The following is a 14,348-nucleotide window of genomic DNA, read 5'->3' on the forward strand; positions in this document are numbered from 1 at the left end:
GCAGGGAAGGCCACTATAACCCTACCCCATTTGGTGCAGAGAAGTACTTTGTAACTCTTCCTCTCCCAGGTGATCTCAAGGAAAAGCAGCCTATATGGTTTTTACAACATTATGTCAACTGCTGAAGTTTTCAGTTATTAGTGCAAAAGCCCCTTTGATTTGGGGACTAGTTGTTAAATTCTTCTGGCTGCGGAGGAGTGACTCTCGTGTGGTGGTCTTTCTGTTTTGAAGCTGCTGTCCTAATTTAGCAGCTGGCACTGTTTCGGAGTGGAAAGGAGATGAGAAAAGAAGTGTCTTTGTGTTACGTCTGGACAGAAAGGATTCTCACTCATCCTCCCAATAGCTGTGACTTTCTGGGGTTTGTGGTTAAAGAAGAGAAAGCAGATCATTTGGGGTTTTGGAATCTTAGGGAACTTTATTAACCATATGATGCATCAGTAGTCAAAATGACAGCTCAGGCCAGGCTCAGAGGAGTCTTTTTATTCCCCCTCTTTTCCAAATGGTACAGTATATGTTGTTACACGTGGCCTAACCTTTCAAATATTGACATTAGTGATGCTGCTGCTGCTAACAGTAAAGATATAGTACTTATTATGTGCCAGGCACTGCTCTGAGCATTTACCATATAGTCACTAATTTAATCCCTCAACAGCTCAGTGGTTACTCAAAGGAGTGCGTTTTGACCTAAATTTATGTCACTTATGCTCCTTTTCCATGATGCCTAATCTTTCACAACCCCTCCCCAGTTCAGTCCCTGCTCCTCCTGTCTCCCACCACCTTTTTTTTTTTTTTGCTGCGTTGGGTCTTCGTTGCCGCGCACGGGCTTTCTCTAGTTGTGGCAAGCGGGGGCTACTTTTCGATGTGGTTCGCGGGCTTCTCATTGCGGTGGTTTCTCTTGTTGCGGAGCATGGGCTCTAGGCGCGCAAGCTTCAGTAGTTGTGGCACGTGGGCTCAGTAGTTGTGGCTCGTGGGCTCTAGAGCGTAGGCTCAGTAGTTTTGGTGCACGGGCTTAGTTGCTCCGCGGCATGTGAGATCTTCCCGGACCAGGGCTCGAACCTGTGTCCCCTGCATTGGCAGGCGGATTCTTAGCCACTGCGCCACAGTGAAGTCCCTGCAAGTTAGGTTTTTAGCAACAGATTGAAAGGGCATTGCAGTGATTTTAGCCCAGGAGTCTGCAGAATACTTCCCACCAAATTTGGCCCACTGCTTGTTTTTGTAAAGCTTTATTGGAACACATTACACCCAGGTGTTTACTTCTTGTCTGTGGTTTGATTGCCCTGCAGCATCAGAGTTGAGTAGCTGCAACAGAGACTGTGCGGCCCACAAAATCAAAAATAGTTACAAGAATTCCTGCACTTGGGTTTGTGGGTGTATCTATTGCAGGTGAATGCTTCCTGCCCAAATAACTTGAGTAGCTTTTTAACCCACCACTTGAGTTTGTGTCTTTGAACAAGCCTCTCTTATATATTTTTATTTTATTACTTTTCTTTTTATAAAAGTGATATAAATTGATGGTAAAAAAGAATTGGAAAATGCACAACAGCATAAAGAAGGAAAAAAGAAATTGCCATGATTCTTACACTGGATCCCCTCTCATTCATGTACTGATAGCTAATTAGCACTAGATGTTCTGTATTAGTGATCTTTTCACAAAATTAGAAGCATATACCTACTATTTTGAACATGTTTTAAAAAGTTAACACATATTGAACTTTCTCATATCATTAATTCCTTTTTAATACAGTGTTTTATTATTGCATAGTATTTTCACATGTGTATTCCATGATTTACTTAAATTCCTTATTGACGTCCAGTTATTCATTATATTCAAAAATGACATTATGTTTCTCTCTGATTATTTCCTTGGGATAAATTCCTGGGGTTAGAATTGCTGGCTCAAAAAGTGTGAGCATTTCTAAGGCTTTCAGTAGACGTTGCCAGATTGTCCTCCAGAAGGGTACGAAAGCACCCAGGTTTCATAGTATTGTATTTGCATTCGAAGGTTTCAGAAGGTTGGTTTAGGTTACCTTAACCTCAGCGTCTGTTTGTTTGAACACTGGTCTTGAGTAACTGTTTTGTTGACTTCTTTTCCCTTGCAGGCTCCCCCTCCCAAGCCACCCCGCCGGCAAGGAGGCTGGGCAGATGACTCCGTGAAGGCTTCCAGGTGAGTGCCGGCAGGTCACGGGGCGGGGCGGGGGGGGTGGCAGGGGACACTGTGCTCCTGTGTTGTTCTTTTATTTTTTATAACCGCTTTACTGAGATGTAATTCATGTACCTTACAATTCACCCCTTTGAAACGTACAATTCAGCTGTTCTTAGTATATTTTCAGAGTTGTACTATCATCACCACAATCACTTTTAGAACATTTTTATTACCCCCTAAAGAAACGCCATACCCATTAGCAGTCACTGCCTGTGTCCCCCTGCAACCTCCCCAGCCCTAGGCAACCACCAGCCTGTTTTCTGTCTCTCTGATTTGCCTATTCTGGACATTTCATGTAAATGGAATCATATGTTACATGGTCCTTTATGACTGCCTTCTTTCACTTGGCATAATGTTTTCAAAGTTCCTCCATATTCTAACATTCTGTGTTTTTCTTAAAGTTACTTTCTAAACAGAATGGACTTGCCTGTTAGTTACTGCTGGATTACAAATCATTTTGGTCTTTAATCCCTTGTAGTAAGTCTCAGACGAAAGGTAAACCAATATACATGTATGTATGTATATATGTTTACTACACCAGTGGGATGGCCAACGATAAACTCAGGAAAGGAATTTCTTTTTCTCAAAGAAGAGACATTACCCTTGTTCAGAATTTCCTTCAGCAGTTGTTGCCTTCAAAATGGCACTATCAGAAATATTTTTTTTCCAGTTTTCCCCCCTTCCTCCCCCCTTCCACTCCCCACCTCTAAACACACACACACACACACACACACACACACACGTGTACACACACTTTTTTCCTCCCCTGAATCATCTGAAAATAAACTGCAGTCATCATGATATTTCACCTCTTAATACTCCAACATGCATCTCTGAAGATTAAGGACATTCTTTAAATAATCACGTATAATGATTACATCTAAAAAATTTCATAATGATTTAATAATATTTAAAATATAGTCTATATTTAAATTTCCCCAGTTGTCCCCAAAATCTCTTTTGGAGTTCCAGGATCCAATCAGAGTTCACACATTGTGTTGGTAGTTCTGTCTCTTTTTATGCTCTTTTAGTCTCTATAATAATTCCAGCTCCCCTTCGCCCTACTACACCTCCACCCAGTACATTGACTTTTTTGAGGAATCCAGGTCAGTTGTCTTGTAGAGTGCCTCACATTCTAGATTCCTCTGATTGATTCCTCATGATTAGATTCAAGTTAAATGTTTTTGGCAAGAACTGGTGATATTGTGTACTTTTTATTGTATCAGAATGGTATAGAAAGATATACTCAGAGAAATCTCACTCCCATCCGTATTCTTTCCACCTCATTCCCTCCATCTCCCATGGATAACTTCTTTATTAGTTTCTGTTTTATCCTTCCTGTACTTCTTTTTGCAAAAAATAAACATGTATATATAAATTTAAAATGTATCCTTATTTGTTTCTATATGTTAAGATTCAGCAAACTGTGGCCCACAGGCCAGCCACCTGCTTTTATACAATTTTTAAAGGTTACTTTCCATTTATAGTTACTACAGAATATTGGCTCTATTCCCCTTGTTGTACAGTACGTCCTTGAGGCTGTCTTACACCCAATAGTTTTACCTCCCACTCCCCCACCCTATATTGCCCCTCCCCACCCTCATTCCCCACTGGTAACCACTAGTTTGTTCTCTGTGAGTCTGCTTCTTTTTTGTTATATTCACTAGTTTCTTGTATTTTTTAGATTCCACATAGAAGTGATATCATACAGTATTTGTCTTTCTCTGTCTGACTTATTTCACTTAGCATAATGCCCTCCAAGTCCATCTATGTTGCTACAAATGGCAATATTTTGTTCTTTTTTTTAATGGCTGAGTACTATTCCTTTGTGTGTCTATACACCACTTCTTAATCCATTCACCTGTTGATGAACATTTAGGTTGCTTCCATATCTTAGCAATTGTAAATAATGCTGCTATAAAAATTGGGGTACTTGTATCTTTTCAAATTAGTGTTTTTGTTTTGTTTTGTTTTGTTTGTTTTGGATATATACCCAGGAGTGTCATTGCTGGGTCATATGGTAGTTCTATTTTTAGTTTTCTGAGAAACCTCCATACTGTTTTCCACAGTGGCTGCATCAATTGATATTCCCACCAACAGTGTATAAGGGGTCCCTTTCTCCACATCCTTGCTAACATTTGTTATTTGTGTTCTTTTTGATGATAGCCATTCTGACAGGTGTAAGGTGATATCTCATTGTGGTTTTGATTTGCATTTCCCTGATGGTTAGTGATGTTGAACATCTTTTCATGTACCTGGTGGCTATCTGCATTTCCTCTTTGGAAAAATGTCTATTCAGTTCTTCCGCCCATTTTTTAATCAAGTTGTTTGTTTTTTTTTTTGATATTGAGTTGTGTGAGCTGTTTATATATGTTGATATTAACCCCTTGGTCATATCATTTGCAAATATTTTCTCCCATTCAGAAGGTTGTCTTTTCATTTTGTCGATGGTTTCCTTTGCTGTGCAAAAGCTTTTAAGTTTAATTAGGTTCCATTTGTTTATTTTTACTTTTATTTCCTTTACTTTAGGAGAGGATCCAAAAAAAATGTTGCTGCAATTTATGTCAAAGAGTGTTCTGCCTATGTTTTCCTCAAGTTGTTTTATATTATCTGGTCTCACATTTAGGTCTTTAATCCATTTTGAGTTTATTTTTGTGTATGGTATTAGAGAATGTTGTAATTTCATTCTTTTACATGTAGCTGTCCAGCTCTCCCAGCACCACTTGTTGAAGAGATTGTCTTTTCTCCATTGTATACTCTCGCCTCCTTTGTCATACATCAGGTGACTATAAGTGCACAGCCACCTGTTTTTATATATCATGTTTTATTGGAACACAACCACACTCTAAGTCTACATTTTATTTATTTATTTATTTATTTATTTATTGTTGAAGTAGAGTTGATTTACAATGTTGTGTTAATTACTTCTGTACAGCAAAGTGACTCGGTTATACATACATGCATTCTTTTTCAAATTCTTATCCATTATGGTTTATCACAGGATATTGAATATAGTTCCCTGTGCTATGAAGTAGGACCTTGTTGTTTATCCATCCTATATATACCAGCTGGCATCTGCTAATCCCACACTCCCAGTCCTCCCCTCCCCCACCCCCTCCCCGTTGGCAACCACCAGTCTGTTGTCTATGGCCCTGATTCTGTTTCTGTTTCCTAGATAGCTTCATTTGTGTCATATTTTAGATTCCACATATAAGTGATATCATATGGTATTTGTCTTTCTCTTTCTGACTTCGCTTAGTATGATAATCTCTAGTTACATCCATGTTGCTGCAAATGACATTATTTCATTCTTTTTTTATGGCTAGTAGTATTCCATTGTGTATATGTGCCACATCTTCTTTATCCATTCATCTGTTGATGGACATTTAGGTTGTTTCCATGTCATGGCTATTGTGCATAGTGCTGCTAGGAACACAGGGGTGCCTGTATCTTTTTGAATTAGAGTTTTGTCTGGATGTATACCCAGGAGTGGGATTGCTGGATCATATGGTAGTTCTATTTTTAGTTTTCTGAGGAACCTCCACACTGTTTTCCACAGTGGCTGCACCAACTTACATTCCCACCAGCAGTGTAGGAGGGTTCCCTTTTCTCCACACCCTCTCCAGCATTTGTGATTTGTAGACTTTTTAATGATGGCCATTCTGACCAGTGTGAGGTGATACCTCATTGTAGTTCTGATTTGCATTTCTCTAATAATTAGCAATGTTGAGCATCTTTTCATGTACCTATTGGCCATCTGTATTTCTTCTTTGGAGAAATGTCTCTTTAGGTCTTCTGCCCATTTTTCGATTGGGTTGTTTGTTTTTTTTTGTTGTCAAGTTGTATGAGCTGTTTGTATATTTTGGAAATTAAGCCCTGTTGGTTGCATCATTTGCAAATATTTTCTCCCATTCTGTAGGTTGTCTTTTCATTTTGTTTATGGTTTTCTCTGCTGTGCAAAAGCTTGTAAGTTTGATTAGGTCCCATTTGTTTATTTTCCTTTTTATTTCTATTGCCTTGGAAGACAGACCTAAGAAAACATTGGTACGTAAATGTACACTTTAAAATTTAGGTCTCTGATCCATGTGGAATTAATTCCAGTGTATGGTATGAGGTGCAGATCTAGTTTTATCTTTTTTCTAAATGACTGTTGTCCCAGCACCATTTATTTGAAAATCCATCTTTCTCCAGTGAATTTAGAAGCCACCTTTGCCATAGTCTGTATGTTTGTATGTACTTGGGTCTGCTTTTGGACTCGTTATTCTGTTCTGGTGGTCTTTCTGTCTATTTATATGCCATATATGCCATATGCTATTTAAGTGCCACACTGTTCCTTTGGTGAACATAACACTGCTTTTTCGTGTTAACTAAGAAGAAGGTGACTTTGAAATATGCTAGTGAGAGGCTAATAGAGGAGCCCCATTTTTCTAAGTTATTAGGGGATTCTAGTGTTTGTATTATCTGGAATTTATTTTGAAATATGGAAATGAGTCAAATCCTATATCTGCTTCTTAGAGAAAAAAAAAGAGAATCTCAAGTGTTAATTCCTCGACGAATATATTAAAGATTTTTCCAGATCAGATCCATTTTCCCTGGGAGGGAAGTGCTCTTCCATTTCCGGTGTTACTTTTCAAGGGATCCCCTTGCTTGGCTCCTCGGGCTGCCGCCTGGCCCTGACCCCTCAGTGTCTGTCGGCATGCCCAGGGCTCACCCTCCAGCCGCCTCTCCTCTGTCGACGCTCACTCTCGGCTTGCTCTCCATCCCTTCTCGGGCGTTCTCCTATCACCTGTACACTGATAACCCCAGAGTTTGTATCTCCAGCCCAGTCCTTCCCCTGAGCATCTAGCTGTCCACATGACCTTTCCACCTGAATGTGCAACTCAGTCCTAACACGTCCAAATCGGTCCTCTTCATTTCCACCCCTTCCACCCCGTCCCCTCATCTGCACCTCCCCAAGGCCCCTCAGGTCTCCATAAATGGGCTCCACCTTCCCTGTCACTCAGACGCTGAACTTTGGGGTCGTCCTGTACTCCTCCATGTCCACTCAGGTTCAGTCTGTCAGCAAACCTGTTCAGTCTACGGTTGAAACACACTTGTCGTCCGCACGGCCAGTGCTATAGCCAGCGTCGTTCCTGGTGCTGACGCAGGCCAGGCTCTCCTGACTGGCCTCCCCCTTCACCCGTGCCTCCCTTGGTCTTATCTGCAAGAGCCAGAGTGACCTCTTTATAACATAGGTCAGGTCATTTCACGTTTGTCTGCTCAGAACCCTCCAGGGGCATCCCCCCCACCCCAAAGTAAACCCCCCAGTCTTTACCATGGCTTCCCAGCCTCCACCTGACCTCAATTTATATAGAGTAGCACCCCTCATCAGTCCGTGTTCCCCATCTCCTGCTGTAGGTTTCACCACCTTACATATATCCATACACACACGTGTGCACATACACGTATTGTCGTTTTCTCTCTACTCTCCTGTAAGCTCCGTGAGAGGAGACGCAGCCTTGTTCACATACCCCCAGTACCTCAGACAGTGCCAGGCCATGATGAGCACTCAGTGACTATTTACTGAACACATGAATGATGAGATCAGTAGTTTGGTTGGTCACTTACTGTGTCGGTGTGGCACGTGGAGCTCTGGAAGGCTGGGAGACCTGTTGGGGAGGTGATGCTCTGTGTGAAGGGTGATAAGAGCCTGAACTGGGGCAGTGTGTGTGAGCATGGACAGGAGAGATTTGGAGACATTTTGGGGGTAGAGTTCATAGAAGTGCCATTAGTTGGGTGCAGGGCAGAGGGTGGAGTTGAAGGTCCACTGCAAGGTGCCTGGCTTCGGTGACTGGTTGGGTAGTGGTGCCGTCAGGTGGAGAAGGCAGGAGGAGAGACCTGACTTGGGGGCGGTGGCAGTGCATACAGATCGTCTCCACGGTGTGGGAGTCTAGAAGAGAGGTCAAAAAGCAGTTACAATTTGAGCCATGTGTACAAATAGAAGACAAGGACAGAACCTTGGGTTTGGTTGTTTGGAGGTTACTAGAGGCCTTTGAGGAAGTGATTACAGTGATTTGTGTTGGGGCAAAAGCCGATTACAGTGGGTTGAAGAGGAAGGTGGAAGTGAGAAAATGGGGATAGTGGTACAGGCTCCTACTCTGAGAGGGAAAGGAAAGAGGTGGGGCAGTATTTGGAAGGGGGAGTCTGTGTTGAGACTCGTGTGTGTGATACCTGGGGAAAGAGTGATTACACATGAAATAGGGGGGTGTGAAGGAGTAGGATCCTGGAGACATAGGGTAAGACCTTCCGAGAGAGACTAATTAACCTTGGACGGGAAGAGGCAGGGACATTTTTCCTCCAGGACAGGAGGGAGCTTGGAAAGGCTGGCAAGTTATAAAAAAAGGCTGAGGGGAGTAGGGAATTGGGGGAAGAGGCCATTTTGAATTGGCCTGCGTTTTTTTTTTTCTTCTTCTTTTTTCAAAGTGGGAAGGCAAACAGTGTTGAGCTTATTGGAGCAAAGGAGAACTGGCATCTGGAGGCAAGTAGAACAGATTCAAAACAAAGAGGAAAGGGGGCCAACTAGCGGTAAGAGAGGCGATTGTTGGGCTGGATTGAGGGTCTGCCCCGTGAAGGCTGGAAAACGTGAGCTCCTGCTATTTGCAGGTGCCCCAGGGAAGCTATGTGCTTCCTGACCTGCAAGATCTTTGATTCCAATTAGGGAGATGAGGCATTTTCATTCACAAAAGTCAGGATCGGCAAAAGGAGCACATCATAAGTGAGAAACTAACGGAGTGGCCAACCCTGGTATTGTGACGTCAGAAGAGAGTAATCGCAGTAGTCAGGGAGCCCCTTGCAGAGGAGATGGGGGTCAAGCTGGAGGAATTCTGATGGGCAAAGAGCATTGTGAGGAGAGCATTTTGGTTCAAGGATTGGTGTAGGCATAAGTGTTGGGGGGTGGGGAGCAGTAACCGCACTGTCAGTCTGGTTAGAGCAGAGAATTCACACTAAAAATATTGTCTCACCTTAAATTCTTTTGGGATGATAATAGTGGTACTGTGCTAGATACCTGTCTCAGCCAGTTCAGGCTGCTATAACAATATTCTAGAAAGGATGGTTTAAACAACAAGCATTTATTTCTCTCAGTTCTGGAGGCTAGAAATCTAGAGGCTGGGTTCACATGGCCTTCCTTGGTGTGTGTACACACAAAGAGAGATCTTCTGTCTCTTCCTCATTTTATGAGGGCACTAATCCCATCATGGGGGTTCCACCCTCATGACCTCATCTAACCATAATTTGTTCCCAAAGCCCCCACCTTCAAACACCATCGCATTGGGGGTTAGGGTTTCAGCATATGAATTTGGGGAGCCACACACATTCAGTCCATAGCTGCACCTTATACCCTATTATTATTATTATTATTATACCCCTATTGGGTAGGTTTTAGTTTCTAAGGTAGGTACCCCTCTACAAGGGAGGGAGGAGGAAAGTGAGGCTCACAGAGGTCTACATTGTTGCCAGTGGGAAGTAGGCGGGCTGTTTACAGATCTGCCTGAGGAGCCCTCAGCCAGGGATGTGAGTTTCTGGGATGCCTTTGTTTTGTTTGCATAACACTGCCCAAGATAGAGAGCAGGGCATGTGTCACCCACCTCACTGGCTAGAGCCGTTGGCTGCCGGAACCCAAATACTCACCCTGAGCCACAGGAAAGGGCTGTATTCAGGAATGGCCTGGGGCCTGGGATCCTGTCCCCTCTCTTGGCACCACAGTCATAGCTATGCCAAAGATTCCATCTTGGAGCCAGGCTGGCCTTGGCTCCGAAGTTGTCTGAGGTGGGGCACTTGTAGTCGGTGGGGAATAGAGCTGAAGGAGAGTCAACCAGACTTGGGAAAGAGAGGAAGGAAAGGTAGTCTGATTAAGTTTTGTCTCAAAGTGTCTGTTTTGGGGTTTGTCCCTGCATTGATCTGCAAGGGAATGAGGCAAGTAATGGCCCCTCGGGGACTTTCAGGACTTTGCTCTCAATGTCAGCCGTCATTTTCAATCACCCTCTCCCTCCCAGCCATTAATTTTGGCCCAGGATCATGGGGACTTGTCCATCTATCACTCCTAATTGACACTAAATGATCTGTCAGTTTATTGATGAACGGCAGGAGTGGAATTGTCACAATATATTTTACTTTCTAACAACTCCTCCTGACAATTTTACCTTGTCCATCTCACTCTCCTCACATAAATCTCCATAGGCCGCTCATTCCTTCTCATGGGCTGTTCTGGTGCCAGCCACTTCCACACCATCTGCACGTGTCAAGGACATCAAGATGGCGGTGGAACAGCCGTGTGCTGGTCCTGAGGTTGCCCCCTTCCCTCCTCCTTCTCTCTTTCCCTCTTGCTTTTTTTTTTTTTTTTTTTTAATGGCATAGATGTTCCAAGAATACTAAAGGGCTTCTGCCCTCTCCCTCTGTGTCATTGTCATACCAGAGTCTCTTTACCTTCTTGTTAGCCACGAGTAGTTAATTCTTATTAGGCTACAAAAGTGTAAAAGGCAAAAGTTCAGAGCTGCTAGGCTCCTAGATCTGTAAGCACAGTTGCAGACACATGTTTTGTCCTCTTTACGGCAGCTCTGTTATAGGCTGTCCATCTCCATAGAAGTCAGTTTCTTAGAAAGATGTCACAGAGGGTAGGTTAACCAGAGCTTGCCCACTGATGTGCTGTGTGCTGCACTGTGAGTGCAGGTGTACCAAGATGTGGGTGCTCTGTCCTTGGACCTTTGGGGCCAGGCTTAGAGCTGCCAAGGCCTCCAGGCTGTCACTGGTAGCCACCAGCAGCCTCATCCGTGCACCCCAGTTTTCCATACAGCTGTTATTTTTAAGTGCCTCAAGTCTTGAAAAAGATGGGGAAGTGCTGGGTTAGATATATATAAGGGTATATAGTTATTTCATCTTAAGAAGGTGTACCTATGGGTGTGAAAAATCCTTTATCCTTTATGAGGCCAAGGATGAGTAGAGGAGCTTGACAACATATTAAAATGTCATTGCCCTCCTCCCTCCTTCCTTTCCTGCCGAAGATAATTTCTGTTAACTGATAGGGACTGTTTTTGTTTATTAACCATCATTCCATTATCATGCCTATCAAAATTAATAATGATTCCTTAATGTCATCTGATAGCCAGATCATATTCAAGTACTTCCATTGTCTCAAAGATGTCTTTTTATAGTTGATTATAAAAAGAGCAAATCAAGGTCCCCACCTGTATTTAGTCATCTTTAGTCTCTTTCATTCTGCAGCCTTCCCTACCCCACACCCACCTCTTTTTTCTCCCATGTCATTGGTTTTTTGTGGGTTTTTTTGAGAAACTTGTCCTGTAGAGTGTCCCACATTCTGGATTTGGCCTATTGCTTCCTAGTTAAGGTTTCTAACTTGTTCCTTTGGCGCTCACGTTCCCTGTGAAGCTGGGGGTTCGATCTAGATCAGCTGGGGGTTAGACGCAGACTTGCGGTCTTGGCAGGAGTACTCTGGAGACGGGGCTGTGTACATCCCACTGCAGCGCAGCCATAGGCACAGGTGTCCGGGGTTCCACTTTAACTGAGGCTGTGATTGATCCTTGGGGTCAGGGGTGTGGCCTCCATGTTAGTTCCCCACCAGACTCCTGCCTGCTGGTCGAAGCATCCATCGATGATTGTTGCCTAGAGCCATGATTTCATTAAAGGGTGTCAAGTGGTGATTTTCTTTTTTTTTTTTTTTTAAAGATTTTTTTTTTAAACTAATTTATTTAATTAATTTATTTTGGGCTGCGCAGGGTCTTCATTGCTGTGCAAAGGCTTTCTCTAGTTGCCGCAAGCGGGGGCTACTCTTCGTTGGGGTGCGCGTGCTTCTCATTGCGGTGGATTCTCTTGGTGTGGAGCAGGGGCTCTCGGCACGCTGGCTTCAGTAGTTGTGCCTCGCGGGCTCAGTAGTTGTGGCTTGTGGGCTCTAGAGTGCAGGCTCAGTAGCTGTGGCGCACGGGCTTAATTGCTCTGTGGCATGTGGGATCTTCCCGGACCAGGGCTCGAACCCGTGTCCCCTGCATCCGCAGGCGGATTCTCAACCACTGCGCCACCAGGGAAGCCCAAGTGGTGATTTTCTAATTCTCACTTATTAACAGAAATTCTTTCATAAGGAACTTTCTCTCATCAACTATTTGGTTACCTGAAATACAACTTATTATACCTATAATCCTGCCTTTTGCCCGCTCCAGTCTTTTTATTTTGAAAAATTTCAAACCTATAGAAAAGTTTGAGAATAATACAACAAAACATCCTTCTGACAGTGTTTCACTGCATGTGGCTCATTCTCTATTTTTTTGTTTTTATTTTTTACTGAACTATTTGAGAGCTGTAGCTACCTTTGCATTTCCATTACTTAACAGTAAATAGTTACTTTGCAAGAGATTTTTGTCTACACCGTTTGCTTCTCGGTCTGTAGTACTTGACACATATAGGTGTTCAGTACATATTTGATAATTGAGTGACTTTTGGACATTTCTTACAGAGCTCCAGTAATTAAAAAGGCACCAGGTATCCCTGAGTCCTTGACCTTCAGGTTTTCATCAATATGTACGATTTTGTTGAAGTACTGAGAATTTATTTTCCGCATGCTGCCCTGAGCCACAAAGATCCCAGAATTGGTATGACATGGCAGGGGTCCTGGGCATCATGGGTGAGCAGTTATTTAGTTCTCAGCGAGGTTGGTCAGGCATCAGAGATGAGTGTCCAGTATTGGATGAAATCAGATGAGGCGGTTGCATGTGAGATGGTTGAGAAGGGAAGGTCTTAGGTAGTTTATTGTGCATCCATTTCCACCAAATGTGCCCAGGGCTTGGGCACCATGTCCCTGTTTCTGTGGCTTTTGGAGATGCCCATGAGAGCCCCCTGCTTGAATCTCTGTCTCAACTTTATCATCATTGCTCCCACCTGCATATGTGCTTTTCCTCCACGTGGCTTCCGAGACAAAACAGATTCAGAAAAGGTGGCTTCAGGGCCAAGCAACAACATATCTTTTTTTTTTTTTTCCATCTTTATTGGAGTATAATTGCTTTACAATGTTGTGTTAGTCTCTGCTGTACAACAAAGTGAAACAGCTATATGTATACATATATCCCCATATCCCCTCCTTCTTGAGCCTCCCTCCCACCCTCCCTATCCCACCCCTCTAGGTGGTCACAAAGAACCAAGCTGATCTCCCTGTGCTATGCAGGAGCTTCCCACTGGCTATCTGTTTTATATTTGGTAGTGTATATGTGTCAGTGCTACTCTCTCACTTCGTCCCAGCTTCCCCTTCCCCTGCCCGTGTCCTCAAGTCTGTTCTCTACGTCTGCCTCTTTATTCTTGCCCTGCCACTAGGTTCATCAGTACCATTTTTTTAGATTCTATATATGTGCATCAGCATGCGGTATTTGTTTTTCTCTTTCTGACTTACTTCACTGGGTATGACAGACTCTAGGTCCATCCACCTCACTACAAATAACTCAGTTTAGTTTCTTTTTATGGCTGAGTAATATGCCATTGTATATATATGTGCCACATCTTCTTTATCCATTCATCTGTCGATGGACATTTAGGTTGCTTCCATGTCCTGGCTATTGTAAATAGTGCTGCAATGAACATTGTGGTACATGTATCTTTTTGAATTATGGTTTTTTCAGGGTATATGCCTAGTAGTGGGATTGCTGGGTCATATGGTAGTTCTATTTTTAGTTTTTTAGGGAACCTCCATACTGTTCTCCATAATGGTTGTATCAATTTACATTCCCACCAACAGTGCAGGAGGGTTCCCTTTTCTCCACACCCTCTCCAGCATTTATTATTTCTAGATTTTTTGATGATGGCCATCTGACCGTTGTGAGGTGATACCTCATTGTAGTTTTGATTTTCATTTCTCTAATGATTAGCGATGTTGAGCATCTTTTCATGTGTTTGTTGGCAATCTGTATGTCTTCTTTGGAGAAATATCTATTTAGGTCTTCCGCTCATTTTTGGATTGGGTTGTTTGTTTTTTGATATTGAACTGCATGAGCTGCTTGTATATTTTGGAGATTAATCCTTTGTCAGTTGCTTCATTTGCAAATATCTTCTCCCATTCTGAGGGTTTTGTCTTGTTTATGTTTCTTTTTATCTTGTTTATGGTTTCCTTTGT

The 14,348-nt window shown here is 42.9% G+C and overlaps 1 protein-coding gene across 1 annotated transcript in view; it reads left to right on the top strand.

The window, feature by feature from the left end:
* The window catches only part of IFT43 (intraflagellar transport 43), an 87,248-nt gene that overhangs the window by 29,240 nt on the left and 43,660 nt on the right, over positions 1 to 14,348 (top strand). Inside the window, exon 3 of the mRNA XM_059914712.1 lies at positions 2,100 to 2,164. Coding sequence (XP_059770695.1) covers positions 2,100 to 2,164 — 65 coding nt within the window. The remainder of the gene's footprint in view (positions 1 to 2,099; positions 2,165 to 14,348) is intronic.

Source organism: Balaenoptera ricei, chromosome 2 (genome assembly GCF_028023285.1).
Source record: "Balaenoptera ricei isolate mBalRic1 chromosome 2, mBalRic1.hap2, whole genome shotgun sequence".
In the NCBI taxonomy this organism is placed as follows: Eukaryota; Metazoa; Chordata; class Mammalia; order Artiodactyla; family Balaenopteridae; genus Balaenoptera; species Balaenoptera ricei.